Genomic DNA, 11,777 nt, shown 5'->3' on the forward strand with positions numbered 1-11,777 from the left:
TTTTTTTTTTTTTTTTTTTTTTTTTTTTTTTTTTTTTTTTTTTTTTTTTTTTTTTTGAACTTGGGGACGATCATTGGTGGCTTGGTGTTTTACAAACGAGAGAGTTTTTTGACTCAGAGCGATGGACAAAACAAAAGTGCATATGAAATGAATTACGAATAAAAATCGCAAAATGTGGATTCGTTCCATTTTTCAATCTTCATTTCCTAGTCTGCGTATCTTCCTATCTTGTCTTATTTTCGAATCGTAAAAGTTGTGCTGGAGTACTCTATAGATCATAGTGTAGACAACATCGACGGTAAGAAATAATCAAATGTACCTGAAAAACGGCCAGTCGAACCTTGGGAAAGACGAATCGTGGAAGGAAAGTGTCCTGTCAATCAATTGTAATTGATGGTTCGATGAGAAGTGTATGCGGATTGGCTAGATTATGTTTCAACCCATGGAAAGCGTCCGAAATCTGTGACAGCATATCCACCGCGGCGGTAGCGGTCTCTACAGTGGTCAGTGCTGCTGCTACTGCAGCCTCGGAGTTAAATTTTGACATCTTGTGCTCCTTACTCGTTATTGTTGATTATTATTGTTGTCCTATGGATGCTAAGATATAAGAGGGGCGAGGCCGGGGGTTGGTCATGTCATGGAGGATCTTTCGCGGCGAGGTCGAGCTCGGCTGCTTCGCCCATTTCCGTGTCCTTGTCCTCGATACCATTATTTGTCTGGCCTTTATCCGGGTCTTGGACTTGGTCGTGGTCTTGGACCCGGTCTGGACTTTCATGTGAATCGGTATCCTGTCCCTGTTCTGGTTCTGGTTCAGGTCCAGTCTCTGAGTCAGGGCCAACCTCCTCCCAAACTCTGACAGTCATATCTAATCCACAACTCACGATATACCGCCCTCGACTCGTCGCGCAGGTGTCCACGCCCAGAACAACGCCCGAATGCCCCTCCAGTCTCTGCAAGACCTTCTTACTAACCACATCCCAGCAAAGCACGGCTCCGTCCTCACTCCCACTGACCGCAAAGGCATACCCAGGTGACCTTGGCGTCACCTGTCCATAGACCCCGAACCCCCCAGACAGACTATACTTCCGATTTGTATGTCCCTGGTAAGTTTTCAGACACCGACCCTCGACGTAGTCCCATAGCCGTACGCAGTCATCCAGCGTCCACGCGAGCACGTATTTGCCGTTTGGGGAGAACTTCACCGCCGAGACAGGCGGGTTGTCTTCGTGGACGATTGTGCGGAGGCATTGCCCTGTAGCAGTGTCCCAGATTCGAACGAGGCCGTCGGTTGCGCAGGAGGCGATCAGCGTGCCGTCCCAGACGACGTCGACACCGCTGACGGGGTCGGAGTGGGCGGGGAGGGACTTCATCACGCGAGCGGAGCGCACGTCCCAGAGGAAGACGGCTTCGTCGTAGGAACCGCTGACGAGCATGTTGCCTTTCGGGGAGAAGGCGATCGAGTAGACATAGTTGTGGTGGCCGATGAAAGGGGTTGGGTGTGCTTTGCCCTGCGACGTTACTTAGTTCCCTTTTAGAGTACATCAATGATTGAAGGAAGACATACTGTGAGGACGTTCCACAACCTGATAGTCTTGTCGTCTGAGCCCGAGGCAATGGTCGCTCCATCTGGACTCCACGAAATCGTCGATATACCCGCGAGATGTCCTTCAAAAGTGTGGATCAACTTCCCCGTTGACGCATCCCAGACCTTAACTGCGCCGTCCGCCCCTACAAACGTCAGTCATCCAAACGCAGCCCCAGATATGGAATACAAACCTCCACTAGCAACCATAGACGCGTCCGGCGAAAATCTCACAGCCGATACGCCCCGTAAATGCCCCCTTAACAGGAACTTTAGACGATAGTTCACCTCGTCCGGCTTCGGCGGCGGCGGCGGCGGTACAGGCGTCGGCGAGCGATCTGAATATCCCCCTAACTCAGCATGATTGTCGCCCGTGTCCATTTCAACCAAATCGCCATTAGCCTCTGTATCGTTATCGTTATCATTCATGTTGTCGTGCTCATCGTCGTTCTCTTCGTCGCCTTCATTCTCATCGTCTGACCGTCCCCACGATGATTCGCGACCGCGATTGCGGGAGCGCCAGTACACGTCCGCATCCATAGCCAATTCATCGGGGCTTTCGGAGCTGCTGAAACTGCGGGAACGAGGGTACGGCCGTTTAGGCGGGTAGGCTGTGAGACTCACGCGCCGGCGCTCGTTGTCGTGGTCGGAGCCAGCGGCCAGCTCGTCGGAGGAGGTCTCGACGGGCGACGAGATTGGGGGTGGGGATGGGGTAAGACGGCGGCGCTTGGAAGACCGTTCACGATTCATGATGGCATTTCCATTGGAGATTTATACTGGAACAAACAGAGGCCCTTTGCAGTTCCTGGTGTTTCCTTCCTTGAGTGACTACTGGAAAGATTCCGCGAATGGACTCAAAGACAGAAGGCGGTGAGAACAAGTTCTTACATCACTTGTTTAGATAGCTTCAATAGCTTCATTTCTGTTCCCACCTTTTCAATTCCTGAAGAATGTTCTCGGTACGAAGATGGCAGACCCAGACTCGATCCGTATCCTAACCCTCAACTGCTGGGGCCTGAAATACCTCGCCACATATCGCAATGAGCGCCTCTCCGAGATAGGCCGCCAGCTGGCTATCTCCAATCCCCCACCCGACATCATCGGCCTGCAAGAGTGTTGGACACAACAAGACTACGAGTCAATTCGCACCCAGATCTCACACATCCTCCCCTATGCCAAATTCTACTTTGGCGGAATCTGGGGTGCCGGCCTCGCCATCTTCTCACGATGGCCTATTGAGCAGACCTCAATGCACGGCTACCCGCTCAACGGCCGCCCAACGGCCTTCTTCCGCGGCGACTGGTTCGTCGGGAAGGGCGTAGCCTGTGCCCGGATCCGGTTTGGAAAGAAAATTCATGATGTCGCCGAAGTCTTTTGTACTCACCTCCACGCGCCGTACGAACAAGAACCGAACGATAGCTATCTTGCGCATCGCACTGCGCAGGCGTGGGAGATCGCCAAGCTGATGCGCGGTGCTGCGGAGCGAGGACACCTGGCTATTGGACTGGGCGATTTCAATATGCTCCCTTCGTCGTTTGCGCATAGGCTCATCCGCACGCATAGCCCCGTCGTCGATGCATGGCAGGTCATATACCCCGACTCGTCGATAGGGGCGGCAAAGGACGCCGTTGAAAAGGCGCGCGGGAAACCGGTACCTTCTGCGGAGTTCAATCTACATCATAACGGAGCGACCTGCGATGGACCGTACAACACGTGGCGGTGGTCGAAGAAGGACCAGAAGCGTCTGGACAAGGGCCACGACATCCCGGTGGAAGCTTTCAAAGACAGTCCCGACCCCCGCGGGAAGCGGCTCGACTATATCTTCGTCGGCGACGAGGTAGGCTGGTCCGTCAAGGATGTCAACATCACAATGACAGACCGCCATCCTACCCTGCGCTGTTCGCTTAGTGACCACTTCGCGGTGGAAGCCATCATCACGCGCGACTCTGCCTCGTCTCCGATTAAAGAAAGAGACAATGATCTCCAGCAATCAAACCGTCTCACCCTTCCCGCAGAAACATATGACCAGATCCTCGACATGATCCACGCCTACGTCCGCCGGGAACGCTCCCAGCGCCGCTGGCGCCTAACCCACTTCGTTGCCTCAGTGCTGGTCACCATCGGCTGTCTAGTGGGTGTTTGGTGGAACGGCGACCGGCCGTATATCCCCTTTATCTTGACCCTCGTGAGCACGCTTAGTTTCGGCGCTGGGATCTTGGACGGTTTGATTGGGGGTTTGTTTGTCTCCAGCGAGCTGAGAGCTTTGAAGGAGTTTGAGTGGGAAATAGGGAATACGAAGAGATTGGTTGAGGCTGGGTCTCAGTAGGCAGTAGATGATGGCTGTGTATATTAATTATTTCCAGATAAAGTTACCTTTCAAGACTGACTAATGTATAACAACTACCTAGCACACTCCAACCTGGCCTTGTTGTAACGATTGACCATAGTTCTTGACTTGAAGGACATACTAGACCCAGGCATTCACCAAACATTTTATCGTATGCATGCGGCATATCCTCAACAACCACCGTAGCAAATGAGACGTTGAAAAGGACATATTCTGTATTGTAACCGAGATGATGATTCTGTTTGCCTGGAAACAACTTTCCATCCACGCCTTGGGCACTCCTACATACTAGTCGGCCATGACCATTGAAAAGATAGTCTCCTCTGGCTGAGGTCCCTCGTAGTACTGTCCTACTTCAGAAAAACACCTAGGTACTTCCGCAAGGACTCCTTCCGCATAAAAAACCAGAACCCAGAATCCTCCCTGGCCGTCCTCTCTAACCACACTACCAACCAGCTACATAATCCCACAAGCACCGTAAAGTCTAGATGTCGAACGAAGCATACGCGTTGAATATCCTGCGGACCCTCAGCGAGGACGAGTCTCGGGCTTCGACTCGGATCTATCACTACTGTTTTGGTTTCGGATGAGGATATCAACATCTTGAAGCCGGAGTATATCCTAGCCGAACCAACTGCAACCTAAGCCCAGGTCCAATTCCGGTTCCAAACGAAGCGTGGGCGAGGCAGGTGTAGGTCTTTTGATAACGATGGGAGGTAGATAATGATGAGAGGTGGGATGGGATGGGGAGAGAGAAGGTGGGTTGAAGTGAACGGTGTGGCAGTACTGCAGGATAGGCAGACGGGTCGGATTCGATATTTGGTTTCTGCTCTTACTTGTTCCGAGAGTGGCTTATGGGTTACGAGTACGATGTCCGAAATACATCTTGCGATCTACCAGATATCGGAAAAGGCCATCAAGGCAAAATCATCAGTTCATTCAATTTTATTGTTGCAACCGCACAAGCTGAATGACAAGTGTCCCGGCAGTAAAAGAGCGACGGGGACTGTCAGAGAAAATCAGAAGACCAAGTCCTTATCTATTCAGCGCACTCGCGCTTACGGTCATCAAAGACGCGCAAAGCCTCCTCAGCAGCCTTGACACCACTGAGCACCATAGCACCAAATGTCGGGCCCATACGGTTGGCACCGTCAACCTCGGACAGCTCCATACCGCCAATGATAAGACCTTTAGCGACCTCACGGGTATTCTTCACGATCGCGTCCTCGGCGGAGTTCATGTCGAGACCGCGCATACCACAGAGCTTCTCTATGGTCGTCATGGACACGAGCCGCTTCGCCGAGAAAGCACCGAAGGGTCCGTCATGGCCGGTGGTGCTGATGATCACGGGCGCGTTGATGGTGTTGGGGTCCATGCAGGAGTGATCGTCGTGATGGAGGGTGACGAGCGTCCAGTTGGTGACGACGCCTGCGATTTGGACTTTCTCTGGGTTACCGGCGGGGCCGGGGCGGGTCACGAGATCCTCGACGCAGGTGGCGTTGAAGAGCTTGACGTTGGGGAATTGGAGGACCTTCGAGAGGAGGGTCGAGGTGAAGAGGGAGGCGTGCTTGACGACGACGTAGTTGGGCATGTCGGGGTCCTCTTCGTAGGGCACGCCCAGTTCGTTGAGGAAGAGCTCCGCGGGGCGGCGCATGACCATTGCGGAGAAAAGCTGGCCTCCCAGCCAGGCACCACCACCTAGGCTAAGTCAGTATGGAGTTGCGAGATGAGTAGCAGGGTATGAACGAGCGTGACTAACCTGGAGAGACAGAAGCCTCAATGATAGCAATCTTCAAGTCCGGACGAGCCTTGGCCAGGACGTACGCAGTGCTCAGACCGCACGAACCAGCACCGACGATGACAACATCGCTCTCAGCGTACCGGTCCAAGTCCTGGAAGTAGCGGCGGGTCATAGCCCGGGAGACCTGGCTCTCACGGATAGGAGCGAACTTGAAGTCCTCCCACTTGCCGCCAAAGTGGTCAAGCAGCTTGGTCTGCGAGGCCCCATCGGCAGTGGTAGTCTCAGGGACCACAACCTTGCCCTTGATGCCGGTGGGGGCAACAGTAGGCTCGAAGATGGCAGCTGGGGGAGACATGTTGATGTTGTTGTTGATGTTGATTCAAGTGAATTGACTATAAATTGTTAGCCGTTCCATCAATCGGGATGAAGGGAAAGCATGATCCTTTCGCTGGTATTATCCAGATCAAGTTCGACCGTATAATCTCAGAACGAACCCAGAGCCTGGGCAGTTCTCTTCTCTACTTGCATTGAACCAACACAGTAGAAAAGAGGGGTCTGCCAAGGATAGGAACGAACACCGGCCCACGCCCAGACGTTACCTGAGATACCTTGATGTCTTGATGTGAATTGAGCCCAGCCAAAGGCATTCCATGACTTCCATGATGACCCAGAGGGTCAATGAGGTGTGTGTTTACATTGTACGTAAATTGCTCCTGTACAATTGTTAGCCAATCCATAGTTGCCAGTCCCATGTGAGAGAGGAAGACTTGTTCAGGTGGATGAATCAATAGAAATTGACTGATGACTCGAGGGTAAGAGAAGATGATGGAGAGAAGAGGACGGGCGGGGTAGGAGGGGCATTAAGTAGTGGCATTCACCTGACCGGACTACAGACGTGCGTTGACGTCGATGATCTGGTGGACTCGGTCCTCCTCCGTCAATGTGCCTCAGCGCTCAGGCATGCACAATGGCCTCGCTTCGAGGGCTCGGTCCACACGTTCCTTGACCGCACCACTCTTTAGGGAAGAGTTCAGTGACGGGCTCAAGTCTAGACCCTGGGGCCGGTCTTTGCTCGAAGTCTATATGCAGCTCATCTTTATGACTACGATTGTATCTACTGATCAGGGAGAGCAGTCGTTCATGACGCTATGTGCAGTATTCTTCTGCTGTGAACTATGTACAAATGTCTGCCTCGCACGATTATGTGCTTGATATATTGTTCGTTCACATTGAAAACATCAGCTCGAGACCTTGAACTTCAGCAAGTTGTGTATAGTTATCGTCAAATCAGCCGAAATCGGGCTGTCTGTCCTCCACAACCGGGTTCATCCAGATGAGTCACATCAAGTAGCGAAGCGGAAATCGAGGCTGTTGAGTTCAATCAGAATTGGTCTAGGGAAGAGGTTATGGTAAGCAGCAAGTAACTTACCGCTTATTTTCCTGGTCAGTGGTAGTCTGTCTATAGTGATGCTGCTCCTCGGGGCTCATAACGTCCCACTTCTTCGCCTTTGCATTGTTGCGCCATCGGTAGTAGAAATACGTCACCGGGTACTGAATCACACACATCCACACGCAAATCACGAGCAGACCCTTGTTGGCCTTGAAGTATCGGGGTGAGTCGCTTGATTGGTAGACTGGCCGAGCATCGGTTGGTGGGTGATTAGGTATAGTCCCGTTGGAAGGAAGACTCACTATTCGCACCAATCATTCCACTGACTTGAACGCACATGTTGTATAGACTGAAATTGGAACTGTTAGGCTGAGATCATCTTCTCAAGTTCAGGGCTCACTCACGCAGCGGAGACAGTTCTGTTCTGCACGGATCCTGCGTTTCGACTCGTCCATGCGACTTGGATGGGGTGGGTGCTATAGCGTATCTGTCAGCTCGTAGTCTATCGATGATATGCTTTCCTAAAAGTTATAACCTACTAAGGAAACGATAACAACACCGTAGCGATAGCAAAGTACACCCACGGGCCAATCGGATCCGGCAACGCAAGCAGCGCCGCAAAGCAAGGAAGCAGCCAAAAGTCCTCTGCCATCGCCACAAAACTCCGGTTGTTGATTAGCTCACTAAAAGCCGTAATGAGCAGCATGGTGATACTGGAACCGACGATGTTGGGGGTCTTAAGCAGGTTGGTCTGGATGACGTTGAAGCCGAGTTGGCGGAATGATATAGTGAGGTATTGGTCAACTGGGTATTTGGGGAGACCGAAGAGGAGACCGAGGGCATAGAGCGGCCACATATCGTAGTCTTTCGTCCCTCCCAGATCTGGCGGACAGAGAGGCCTTGACGGTTGTACATTCCGCCCTTTTGGGGGTCGTCGCGGATCACGGAGTTGACGATGATTTTCTCTTCCTTCTCAGTGAAGTAACCCTTTGGATTCCACCGACTCTTAGTTTTCGCCGGGCACTGAGGCATGAGAAAGAACGACGCAACACCAATTAGAACTGTCTGAGATTAGTACGTGTACCATCAACAGCCTTGAACAATCTTGCTTACAAGTAAAAGTACCCCTGAAATGTTCGTTAGTTATGTTGATACAGGAGCCCAGGAGCAGCAATAACCTACTCAATGAGGAACAACCATCGCCAGCCAGCGTACCCCAGGATACCGCTCATGGATAGAAGGCCGACAGCAGCAAATCCCACACCAATACCAACTAAAGAAGTCAGCAAGACATCTCGCATATTTCCAGGCTTGATAGATGGCCTACCTAATTGCGAAGACATCCAGTACCAAGCCAGTCGCATAGGAAGCTGGGAAGGTCAGTAACGCAAGCAACGCAGGTAACTACAAGTGGTTACAGCATAATAGCTTACCGATGTGCCAGTATAGAAGTAGCTGAGGTAGAGGATAGTGTCACTGAATCTAGTTAGGCAATTTCACGAAAAGATCTGTAGTCAAGATAGCATGCTTACGGGATGAAACCACCCTGAATGTCGCACTAATAGGTCAGTCAGCGACAGTCATCTTACGGGCAACGAGCCGATTTACATCAGGTAGCGAGTAGCAAGAAGCTCGTCCTTTGAGGAAAAATTGCATGGCGGAGGTGATACTGAAGATGCAAAGTTGGATAGGAATCCATAGATCGGGGCCAAGCCTATGGAAGCCGATCAGTCAGATATAATATTGGGAGCTTTGCTAAAGATTGGAAGACGCACCGCTTGGAGATGATCTGGGATGGGAGTTCGGCAATAAGGAACCCAACTCGGGCAATTGTTTGACCAGTTTTCTGCTGTATGTTAGTAGATGTATTGATGGGCGAAGCTTGTGTGGCTCAACTCACATAGTCCTGTTGCGAAAGACCCAGATCATCGAGCATGTTATCCGAGACGGCATTGGAGATGTTGTTTCGGTCAATGCTGAGTGCAGCAAACATAACACAGACCCAGGTATAAAGTGTCAACTCAGGTTAGGTACATCACGAATTCGGAAAACCAATTGCTCAGTACTTACCATGATCTTCCAGTCAACTTTGCGCCGTGTGGCCCTCTCCTCGCGCCATGTCCATCGGAAGCTGGGACCAAAGGCGCTCCAATTCTCCCATTTGGTGTGGATGTACAGCTCTTGTACTCCTCGATGTTCTCCGAGTCCCAAATACTGGGCTGGGTGGCAATCTACATAATAAAGGCATATTAGCGGCTTTGCTGGCAAATGCCAAGTCAATATGATCTGATGCTTATAATCATACGCACCGCGTCAAGGTCGTACTCTTCTCTCTTTCCCTTGCGGATTCGCAGAAATTGCAGGATTGCATTACCAAGATATGATTCCACGCGCTGCGTCTGTTGGGTTGCCAAATCCTGCCCTGGGGCCAGAGGTGCTGCCCCCTTGTCATTGGACCTCACGCTGTCATGCTCGGAAGGCGTCGAGTACTCCGTGGGAGAGGTGGACACGGTCGGTTGCTTAGCAGACATGGTGCTTGGATGGGCCAGCAAGCGAGATACGGCTCAAAGAGAATGTACCCTTGTCCTTGGGAAGCACAGGCCGTTAACCGCAAAGCTGAGACGCGCGAATACAGGAACTACGCAAACTGGACGACGGAACTGCTACTTATAGAGGCACGGCTGTTCCTCGGATATCCATCCCATGAGCCTGGACTGCCGGCTACTGTAAAGTCTGTTTTGCCTCATGGCGACGGGCTGGAGAAAAAAGGCGTTATCAAGCTAACTCTTGGCGTCGTCTCAAAGGACAGGGCAGTTGCTAAACTGAGATGATATCAACTTCTGGCGCTTCATGCGAGGAATTGCAACCATAAGTGATATCTCAGTCGGTCGAGATCTCTCGAGCTCAAAAACTCTGCGTCCAAATGGGCCGACCAGGGGCATCTTGCAATGTTTCCGTAGACAGCTCTCCCCAGGGGATCCGTCGTGTCCAAGAAATGGCGTGCTGGGAGGACCCCGCAGATTGGCCGGTTTTGACAAGCTTAAGACAGGTGAAGAAGAGACCTCGAGATCGAAGGGCCCACCAGTCCGCCGAGTAGTGATTGCAAGACGCATAGTTGTGATTGCTCATGCGGGATCTGAACACTGATATACTCCCAAGACTTGAATGTTCCAGGAGATGCATACTACAACTCGAGCGGAAGTTGCAGATATAGGTGTGTTTCGCCACTTAAAACAAGATTCTGCCACGCGGGAAAACTGTATAAAATCCCTGATAGCATCTATCGGCAGGGTGGACTAAGTCTGCAACAACTAGTAAGCATGAAGCACGACTTTGACGCATGTGGTTGCGTGTTGATACACCAGCAATAGCAATCTAAACCTTTTAACTTCGAAGCTGATTATGTCATACACATTACCTTCCAAAGCAGGGCCCCTGTCGCTTGAGGAAAGAGCATATAAGAGTACGCACAGTAACTCTGTGAAGCGTCCAGGTGTCGATGAGGCATACTTTCTGGATGGATGCCTCAAAGTTTTGAGTAAGTTCCGGGCAGCTCTTTGATCTGCTCTCATCAGTCGTTGGCCACGTTCTTCTCGAGCAGGAAGGAACGGCCAGCCAGCCGCACCTTCCTCCCCGGTCCGACCCGGAGTCGCGCCTTCCACATCAGCACTACCACGGAATATGGGTGCTACAACTGGGGGAAGGTTCAAGGGACGACCCTCGACCTCCTCGCCCATAAAAGAAGGTACGGAGCAGTCTTTCTGAGACAAACTTTGTGGTAGACCTTGAAGCTGCACATAGTAGGACAGAACAGGAACTGGTAAATATATAGATACAACCCATAACTCTTAGCTATTAACGAACAATCCATTCCGTTCCCAAAGCTGTACCTACGGCGTCTGACAGGTATAAAGGCTCAAAAGCAGATATTTCAAGTTTCTATAGGAGGTTCGTCGGTCATCAAAACAAAGCAGATCCTTCGATTGAACTAGACCTCATTAGGTTTCGCGAGGCTCGCACCCAGATCTCGCGGGCCCCTGCATCAATCTGTCCCTTTCATCCATCCATCCATTAACAACTCCGCTTCAACTGCTGTCTTTTATGTGTGTAATTGGTGTTCTTTTCTAATGAAAGGCTTCTTGTCTTTGACGTTCCTGTTCAATCTGGCTCCAATGTCGACATCAGCACCATTCTATAAAATCCTTTATCTCACTCTCAATCCTCATAATGCTTCCATCTCTTTTGCGCTTCTTACCCCGGTTTCCCCTTCAGGCGAGCATGGAAACCCCTTGACTTCTCAAATCCAAACTACGGCCTCGTCATCCCAACCCAGAAGATAGAGGAAGAGATCGTCCCAGACTATGTTGCGTCTCGATACTATCCTACTCGAGTTGGCGAAGTCATCAAAGCCTGATATCAAATTATAAGCAAGTTAGGGTTTGGAGTAACCTCGGCTGCTTGGCTGGCGCGGGATATGGAGTATGTGCCTCACGAATTATTAGCTAAATTGTTCTCTATGTACATGCTTATACGCCAGATCACCATAACAGCCGACGCGCATGTGTGACGCTGAAGATGTTTGTGAACTCTGCGTTTATGGGCACATAGCTCGATGGTCTTACATTACAGTTACTCTTCGCCAGCTGTTTTTAGCGCTGGATTACTGCATACAAAATGCCATATCGTACACACCGGTATGTGTACAACTCAACCTGCG

At 51.1% G+C, this 11,777-nt stretch overlaps 6 protein-coding genes across 6 annotated transcripts; 2 read left to right on the plus strand and 4 right to left on the minus strand.

Annotated features, from left to right (window-relative positions):
- Nucleotides 1–462: 462 nt before the first annotated feature.
- Nucleotides 463–1,798, minus strand: BDV17DRAFT_261607 (WD40 repeat domain-containing protein). The gene is made up of 2 exons (XM_073757659.1): nucleotides 1,565–1,798; nucleotides 463–1,508 (listed from the first exon to the last, which is right to left on the minus strand). Exon 2 carries the CDS (start codon nucleotides 1,431–1,433, stop codon nucleotides 636–638), a length of 798 nt encoding a protein of 265 aa, XP_073616165.1. The 5' UTR covers nucleotides 1,434–1,508; nucleotides 1,565–1,798; the 3' UTR covers nucleotides 463–635.
- A 572-nt stretch (nucleotides 1,799–2,370) lies between these two features.
- BDV17DRAFT_73727 (inositol phosphosphingolipid phospholipase) lies at nucleotides 2,371–3,997 on the plus strand. Its single transcript, XM_073765054.1, has one exon. The coding sequence runs from the start codon at nucleotides 2,550–2,552 to the stop codon at nucleotides 3,906–3,908; it is 1,359 nt and encodes a 452-aa protein (XP_073616166.1). The 5' UTR covers nucleotides 2,371–2,549; the 3' UTR covers nucleotides 3,909–3,997.
- An 852-nt stretch (nucleotides 3,998–4,849) lies between these two features.
- On the minus strand, nucleotides 4,850–6,506 carry thiA (thiamine thiazole synthase; the record flags this gene model as incomplete). Its single annotated transcript, XM_073757660.1, has 4 exons — nucleotides 6,438–6,506; nucleotides 6,279–6,383; nucleotides 5,689–6,062; nucleotides 4,850–5,627 (listed from the first exon to the last, which is right to left on the minus strand). Coding segments are annotated over exons 3-4 (992 nt in total), but the record flags the coding sequence as incomplete, so codon positions are not given.
- Nucleotides 6,507–7,013: 507 nt separating this feature from the next.
- On the minus strand, nucleotides 7,014–9,591 carry BDV17DRAFT_290658 (major facilitator superfamily domain-containing protein; the record flags this gene model as incomplete). The annotated part of the gene is made up of 16 exons (XM_073761957.1): nucleotides 7,014–7,038; nucleotides 7,100–7,304; nucleotides 7,363–7,409; nucleotides 7,465–7,536; nucleotides 7,600–7,864; nucleotides 7,915–8,121; nucleotides 8,174–8,187; nucleotides 8,243–8,333; nucleotides 8,388–8,430; nucleotides 8,494–8,536; nucleotides 8,593–8,618; nucleotides 8,669–8,774; nucleotides 8,836–8,906; nucleotides 8,961–9,080; nucleotides 9,131–9,291; nucleotides 9,366–9,591. The coding sequence occupies 16 exons, from the start codon at nucleotides 9,589–9,591 to the stop codon at nucleotides 7,014–7,016; spliced, it is 1,722 nt and encodes a 573-aa protein (XP_073616168.1).
- Nucleotides 9,592–10,297: 706 nt separating this feature from the next.
- BDV17DRAFT_261617 (uncharacterized protein) lies at nucleotides 10,298–10,714 on the minus strand. Its single transcript, XM_073757661.1, has one exon. It carries the CDS (start codon nucleotides 10,630–10,632, stop codon nucleotides 10,372–10,374), a length of 261 nt encoding a protein of 86 aa, XP_073616169.1. The 5' UTR covers nucleotides 10,633–10,714; the 3' UTR covers nucleotides 10,298–10,371.
- A 427-nt stretch (nucleotides 10,715–11,141) lies between these two features.
- BDV17DRAFT_261618 (uncharacterized protein) lies at nucleotides 11,142–11,649 on the plus strand. The gene has a single exon (XM_073757662.1). The coding sequence runs from the start codon at nucleotides 11,188–11,190 to the stop codon at nucleotides 11,398–11,400; it is 213 nt and encodes a 70-aa protein (XP_073616170.1). The 5' UTR covers nucleotides 11,142–11,187; the 3' UTR covers nucleotides 11,401–11,649.
- The last annotated feature ends 128 nt before the right edge of the window (nucleotides 11,650–11,777 follow it).

This window comes from Aspergillus undulatus, assembly GCF_047715775.1.
Source record: "Aspergillus undulatus strain CBS 261.88 unplaced genomic scaffold BDV17scaffold_20, whole genome shotgun sequence".
NCBI classification, from domain to species: Eukaryota; Fungi; Ascomycota; class Eurotiomycetes; order Eurotiales; family Aspergillaceae; genus Aspergillus; species Aspergillus undulatus.

Coding starts and splice junctions, on each gene's coding strand:
- BDV17DRAFT_261607 (XM_073757659.1), bottom strand. CDS start 1,433: ATGCTCGTCAGCGGTTCCTACGACGAAGCCGTCTTCCTCTGGGACGTG.
- BDV17DRAFT_73727 (XM_073765054.1), top strand. CDS start 2,550: ATGGCAGACCCAGACTCGATCCGTATCCTAACCCTCAACTGCTGGGGC.
- BDV17DRAFT_261617 (XM_073757661.1), bottom strand. CDS start 10,632: ATGAGAGCAGATCAAAGAGCTGCCCGGAACTTACTCAAAACTTTGAGG.
- BDV17DRAFT_261618 (XM_073757662.1), top strand. CDS start 11,188: ATGAAAGGCTTCTTGTCTTTGACGTTCCTGTTCAATCTGGCTCCAATG.